Genomic DNA, 7798 nt, shown 5'->3' on the forward strand with positions numbered 1-7798 from the left:
AAGGATCTTACAGAGTTCTTCCATTGCAACCTTTCCAGGTTGTCCCCAGCAGATAAAGTCATATGAGATTCTCTCATTTTCTCATAAGGGAGATGAAAGCTTTGTAATGAGGGAGTCAGTCAGTATGGTTAAGCACAGAGATCACAGGTCCTTCCAGAAACCAAAGTAATGGTCCTGAATGTGAATTGAGGAAAATATTCCCTACCCAAAAATAAAAGAGGCTCCACAGGATCTGCAACTGTCAGACACTGTGTCAGCCCCAATGGAATACAGGTGGGACTGGAGGGCTGCAGCCTAAACACACTAGTTATTTTCACAGTGCCTTGTGGGAAGCCTCATGGGGAGAAGGAACTTAATGAATTCTTTGAGCAGTGCCCTCCAGGAAAAGTAGGAAGGTGGTTGGTATCTCCTTGCAGAAGGGGATTACATAATCTCTCTCTCTTTTCTCCAGGACATTGAATCACCTGTCCTTTTTCTGACACTCCTGCTTACTTTTTGTGGCCAGTCATCATGCCTCGGGGTCAGAAGAGTAAGCTCCGTGCCCGGGAGAGACGCCGCCAGGCTCAAGAAGAACCCAAGAATATGGGTAATGTTCAAGCAACTGCAGCCAAAGAAGAGACTCACTCTTCCTCATGTTCTCATTTCAAAGATACCCCCAAGAGTTCATCTACTCCTGGAGCAATCAGCAATCAAAAAGAACCTGGGCAAGCCCCATCTACTGTGATGACTGCTGCTACAGCTGTTTCACATAAAACAGCTAATGGAGACACCAAGTACCAGGTTGAGGGAAAGCCAAATGTCTCACAGGCTATCATTGAGCACTGGCACAAAAACGTTGTAGACCAGAAGGTTACAGTATTGGTTCATTACCTGCTGTATAAGTATCGAATGAAAGAGCCCATTACAAAGGCAGATATGCTGAGAAATGTAATCCAAATGTGCAAGAATCGCTACTCTGAGATTCTGAAGCAAGCCTCTGAGCACCTGGAGCTGGTCTTTGGCCTTGACATGAAGGAAGTGGATCCAAACAAGAATATCTATGTACTCATCAACAAGCTGGAACTAGACCACAATGCAAAAGTGAATGATAACAGAGGTATACCCAAGACCGGCCTGCTGATGACTATCCTGGGTGTGATCTTCACAAAGGGTAACTGTGCCAGTGAGGAGCAAGTCTGGGCAGTACTAAATATGATGGGGGTGTATGATGGGAAGAGGCACTTCATCTTTGGGGATCCCAGGAAGCTGATAACCAGAGATTTAGTGAAGGAAAAGTACCTGGAGTATCGGCAGGTGGCCAACAGTGATCCTCCACGCTATGAATTCCTGTGGGGCCCAAGATCCCATGCTGAAACCAGCAAGATGAAAGTCCTGGAGTTTTTGGCTAAGATCCATAATACCATTCCTAATGCCTTCCCAGGCTGGTATGAGGAGGCTTTGAAAGATGAGGAAGAAAGAGCCCAAGCCAGACTTACAGCTAAGGCCCATAATGCTGCCATAGCCAGTTCTCGTCCCAAGATCACATCCAGCAGCTTTTCTTGTCCCAAGTGAAGGCTAAGAAAAATGCATTATGATTTTGAAGAGGAAAGCTAATCTTCTCTTCAGTGGAAAGGTAGAGTGAAGCTGGTGACAACACAGTGTATAACGTATATCCTTGTTCTATATGGTAACTTAGTTATTTGTTTAACTATTGTTCTGTTTAATAGAAGGTTTACATAATTTCAGAATCCAAGCTTATGAATGGCATGATTTATGCATTTATTGATGCTTATAAGCTGCAAAAGTCTTAATATTTTACAGAATAAATTGAGAGACTTTCCATCTTATTTAGTGATTTGAAGCAAGATAACAGAACGTGGATTATGCATTTCCTTGGAAATATGAAAGAACTCAGCAGCTAAATAGACTGAAATAACTAAATTTAAAAAAGTAAAAGATGATAAATTGCTGTATTTTGTTATCACTTTTGGCCTGTCCTATAAAATTAAGAGATATATGCTTGGATTTGTTTAGCTTCTTCAAGAATATAGTAGAAACTATATCATAATAAATTCTTTTGCACACAGCTGTCCTCATTTATTTCTTAAACATTACCTGCGCATCTGCTTATAGAAGCCTCTATGCTAATATTTGGAATATCAGGATAAACAAGATCAACCCTTGCCCACTAAATTTTAGAATCTAGGAACAGCTGTCATTTTAAGAAGACAGCAAGTTAAAAGAAGTCAGGAGAATCCAGATGAGAGTAGTCAGGTTCAAATGCCCTCAGACAAGTGGGTGGGGGGCTTTAAGAAACTGTCAGTCCTTCAGTATGAATCAAGTTGTAACTAGCTGGGGAGTGGATCAGATGAGGCTATGGGAGTGGTAAGCAGGGGCCTGATCCTCAAAATGAAGTGTCAATAGTTAAAAGACTAATGCCTGAAATAGAAACTGCTTTTAGCAATTACTTTGGAGTCACAGATAAAACAGATTTCTTCCTAATGAAAGGGGCTCTGCCTCCTGTCCCAGTATCCTTTTTACATTATAGTAGAGCACATTGCACAAATTATGTGTTTTATGCAGATCAGGTCTAGGAAGTTTCTGAGAAATAAGGGTCACCTGATAGGAATGTCCTTGGAAGCCACCCTGCTGGAAATATTTGCTTTGGCCTGGAAAGGATACCAGTCAATTAAAAGCACATCTTTTTAGGTTGTCTTGAGTATAATTTGCAAACTCCTAAATGAGGGATAGATTTTTGAATGGGTGTGAAATAAATGAAAAAAGTGTGGTTTGGATGAAAAGACAGTTGGAAGGGAAGGAAGGAGTAAGTCCTTGAAAGTAATCCTGAAATCATTAAGTTGCATCCAGCTGGAGAAGAATCTGTCACACCCACAATAAATGACATGTCCCTAAAAAGTTATATAATGCCAGGTGTGGCGGTGCACTCCTGTAATTTCAACAACTTTAGCAAGGCCCTACACAACTTAGTGAGACCCTGTCCCAAGAAAAAGGGCTCAGAATGTAGCTCAGTGGTAAATTACCCCAGGTTTAATCCCCAGTACTCCTGCACCCCCCAAAAAAGTTGTATAGTAAATAACTCAGTTTTACTTGCTATACATTATTTTCGATGAGTTGTGTGCTGTTACCAGAGTGCTGCATATTCTCTGACATCTCTTGTTTTACAAAAATCACGGAGCAGATTTTGATAGGGTCTGTGTCAAATTAATAGTACTGGCTGTCAATTATTAAAGAGGCAATAAATTCCAGGCACTGTGCCAGAGACTTTCAGACATTACATATATCCCAAGAGTCCTAAAAGGCAGTGCTTATCAAGCTCACTTCACAAAAAGCTTGAGCCTTATAGAACTTTGCAGTGTACCTGACTTCATGGCTCCTATGTGTCAGAACCCTGGTCTCAATTTGTTTAAGCCACATAGTGAGCACTTTCCTACATGAGGCAAATGTTATGTCTTCATTAATTTCCCTTCTCACTACTACATAATGTTTCTGGACAGTGAAAAGAAGGAACCTAGGGTTGATATACCAATCCCAGTTGTAATAAATAAAGGAGAAAATGAGAATTACATATTATCTGGGGATTGCTTATGGGCCTCACTTGCCTGATAGCCACCTGTCCCTGACCCCAGCCTCTTAGAGTATTGACTTTGCCCAAGAGCTGTCACATGGGACCAGGCCCAGCATTCCAGATTTATAACGCTCTTCCCCTGAGTCAGCACCAGTGGGCCCTCAAGGCCAAATCTGCATCATGACCTGCTGTCCAGCTCTTCCCTGCTTCCTCCAACAGAGGTTGTATCTGAGATCACCATGTGGGAAAGAAAGCTCTGAATGTCCTTCCTTTACCCTGACTTAGAGAACCCTGACTCCCTACAAATGTGCCCTTGTCCTTCATTTCACTCACTGTAGAATACCCCTGATAAAATAGCCCCTTCCACATAATTCTTTACTTTGGCAGTGATGTATAATATCTGTTTTGGGTATTTTCACCAATGGTTTCTCTTTTATTTCCTCCAATTGCCTTGTAAGTTGAGTCAAATTTAGCACAAAATCTACTGATTCTTGAAAGATAACTCAAGTTAGAAAGTTTTTAGGAAGCAGGTGAGATTAAAAAGAATGAAGAACATAATTTAATGATTTATTTGAGACTGGCACTGAATCAATACACTGATGAGTGAGCTTAACTAAATGGCAAAAAAAAAAAAAAATTGAAAACTCCCTCTTTAGTGGTGGCTTAATAAATAAAGACCCAAGAAATCACTGTATAACCACATGTCTAGAAGCTGGATTCGTTTGTTGTTGTTGTTGTTGAAGAATTTAATTCAATTTTATTTATTTTTATGTGGTGTTGAGGTTTGAACCCAGTGCCTCACACGTGTTAGGCAAGCACTCTACCACTGAGCTACAACCCCAGCCCTAGAAGCTAGATTCTTTAAAATCCTAGGGTCCTTCCAAGAGAACATAATATTTTTTTAAATATTTAATTTTTAGTTGTAGTTGGACACAATACCTTTATTTTATTTATTTTTATGTGGTGCTGAGGATCGAACCCAGGGCCTCACACATGCTAAGCAAGTGCTCAACCGCTGAGCCACAACCCCAGCCCTGGTTTTTTATGCTGATGTAACAAAGTACCATACATTATGGGACTTAAGCAACACACATTTATTATCTCACACTTCTGTAGGTGAGAAGTGTGTGCTGCTGCTACTTCTGGCTTATTTTCCCAGTTACCTAAGTCCAAATAGAAATTTCAAAGCTTGGCTTCTTATTTGGAAACACTGGGGAGAATCTTATTCCAGCTTTGTTCAGGTTGTTCTCAGAATCTGGTCCTATGAGGAATCTAGTTCTTGGTAGTTTTGAGTGAGGAATGAGTTTCCTTGCTGACTATCAGCTGGAGCTGCCATAGTTCCTTGAGGCCTCTCTGAAGTCTTGAATGTGGCTTCCTACTTTTTGAATGAGAAATGGCACATTAAACCTATCTCATGCTTGGAATGTAACATTCCCTCTGCTGCATCTCTCTTCTGCCTTAGTCAGAAATTTCTGTGCTTCTAAGGGCTTATGAAATTAGATTGGTCTGTGCAGACAATCCAGTATAACCTATTTTTAAGGTCCATTCCATAATTTTAATTATATTTGCAAAGTGCCTTTGGTCATGTAACATAACATGCCTTTCAGGGATAAGAGTATGGAAATCTTTGTGGAATAATTATTCAGTCTACCACAGAGGTAGAAAATGTCTCCCTGGCAGAAATTCCAGCTTTGATAAGAAAATAAAAAATAATTCACCATCATTCTCCTGACTTTTGTCTATATCTACCCCAAGGGAAAATTCTGGCTTTTTCATTGTGCTTAAGGGCACCTGTACAAGTGTTTAGGTATGTTCATCAGGTGGGGGGGGGTGATAGCAGAGACTCACAAGTTATGATTTTTGACCAGAGACCAAACAAAATAATAAATTTCTCAGTCTTTAGAGATTATAGAGGTTAGTGAAAAGGTTAGTATAGAAAGATGCTACTGAATAGAAAAGGGTGAACCCTTCTTGTGGAGATTTATTGAATCATTTTGAAAAATGGTGTGATCCTGGATTTGAAAACACTTGTCATAGATAGGCACAAGAAAGTGCTTCTGAATAGCAATGATATTTTATATTTTCAGAAAAACCTCCCAAGAACAAAGAAGGCTATCATCATAACAAATTATAATAGTAGCTTTTTATTGGGTGCCTACTTAGTAACAGTTAATTGAAGAGACTACAATTTCTCATGTACTTTGTGTCTTGCTTTCTATTCTTGGTTTATATGGAGACTATATTGCCAGTTTATTTGTGGTTAGGAAAGGACATGTCACTAACCTTGAAAAAATGTAAGCAGAATTGTGATTTTTTACTTTAGATCAAGGCACTTGAGAGCCTGTCTGCCATCTTCATGCTTTCTATTCCATCCAGTAATGACCATGTAAAATCCATGTTTAGATGTGGAGCCATATGTTGGAAATAGCCTAGATCCCTAGGTCATCTGACAGCAGAGAACACCTGCCAATTCACATCAAATTTTATTTGCATATGAAATAAACTTTTTAAATTAATTAATTTATTTTAATTAGGTATATATGACAGCAGAATGCATTTTTATTCATTATGCACAATTGCAGCACAACTTTACATTTCTATGGTTGTACACAATATAGGGTCACACCATATGTGCAGTCCTACATGTACCTAGGGTAATGATGTCCATCTCATTCCACCACAAAATAAACTTTTGATATGTTAAGCTTGTTAGCTGCAGGATAACCCACGCACTCAAACCCCACTCTGTCTGGTGCTTTATCACCTGTTTGCGTCAAGTCTGAACACTCAACCCCACTCAAGGCTGAACACCGGTCTGGTAACAGAAACCCACATCTGACCCCTGCCCCATCTGCCTGAAGGCAGAAGGTGACACCCTTAGCAACTACTGTGTGATCCAATCATTGTACACCAAGAAGGCAGCTTGCAGACCCAGAGACCCCATTAGATTTGGGCTATAAAAACTCCCTCCTGCGGGGCCTTTCTCTCTCTCTTGCTCTCTGTCTCTCTTGCTCTTGCTCTCTCTGTCTCCCTCTCTTGCTTTCGCTCTCTCTTCTCTTCTCTTCTCTTCTCTTCTCTTCTCTTCTCTTCTCTTCTCTTCTCTTCTCTTCTCTTCTCTTCTCTCCTCCTCCTCCTCCTCCTCCTCCTCCTCCTCCTCCTCTTCTTCTTCTTCTTCTTCTTCTTCTTCTTTCTCTCTCTCTCTCTCTCTCTCTCTCTCTCTCTCTCTCTCTCTCTCTCTCTCTCTCTCTCTCTCTCTCCCCGCTTTTGCACTGCTGCAATAAAGCTCTCTTGGTCGCTCTGAGTGTTGTGGTCACTTTCCTTTCAAAGCTATTCAGATTTCAGGCTCTCCTATTACGTTGTATACATCCTATATGTGTGTATAACACACAGCTATTTTTTTCTGCTGTTACTCTTATTGAAATATTTCAATTACAAAGAAGAAAGAACATATTATTGTAGTAAAAAATTCTAAAATACAGATAAATACAAACTCTGCTTCCTCCAAAATTCAGTTTCTCCTCAAAGATAACCACATTAAAAATACTGCATGTAGTATTTTAACATTTATTTAAGGCTTTTTCGTCTATATACAAGTTTTAACATAAATTTATAACTGTCATAATATCATTCTGTCTCATACCCTTGCCACTGACTAAAATGAATGCAATATCTTTCTGTGTCAATACTTATAGATCCACTTCACTCCTTTAACTATTCCCTAGAATTACAAAGTATGTATATGCCACAATTAACTGAACCAATCTCCTCCTGATGGACACACAAATTGCTTCCCATTTGTTGCTATGATTACAATTGATAACAACATTTTATAGAACATCAATTTTTGAGCAAACATGCATGTTTCATTATAAGAAAGATGTGTAAAAACACAAATTAAAGTGGAAAGAGTGTGAGAACTGTAAATTTTTATGAATATTGCTCACATTATTTCATTCCAATGAAGCTGTACCAATTTATATTCTCACATATTAATGAATGTGAATAAATTAATATCTCACAGGCATTTTATTTTATCAAACTTTTAAAATTTTGGTTAAAGTTGATTGAAAATTGATTGTCTCACTCTTATTTTAATTTGTATCTCCTTGTTTTCTAAGAAAGTCTTGCAGGAATTGTACTTAATTCCTTACATACATAAAGTAAAATTTCAATAATGTTGTCTTGAACAACAGTGGGTACATAATTTAGCATACTGATATGCCAATAAAGTAT

The 7798-nt window shown here is 39.1% G+C and overlaps 1 protein-coding gene across 1 annotated transcript; it reads left to right on the plus strand.

Moving 5' to 3' along the window:
• Positions 1 to 510: 510 nt before the first annotated feature.
• Positions 511 to 1551, plus strand: LOC308639043 (melanoma-associated antigen B10-like; the record flags this gene model as incomplete). Its single annotated transcript, XM_081277014.1, has 1 exon — positions 511 to 1551. The coding sequence occupies one exon, from the start codon at positions 511 to 513 to the stop codon at positions 1549 to 1551; it is 1041 nt and encodes a 346-aa protein (XP_081133140.1).
• Positions 1552 to 7798: the final 6247 nt, after the last annotated feature.

This window comes from Spermophilus citellus, assembly GCF_964194105.1.
Source record: "Spermophilus citellus genome assembly, chromosome: X".
Classification (NCBI taxonomy): domain Eukaryota; kingdom Metazoa; phylum Chordata; class Mammalia; order Rodentia; family Sciuridae; genus Spermophilus; species Spermophilus citellus.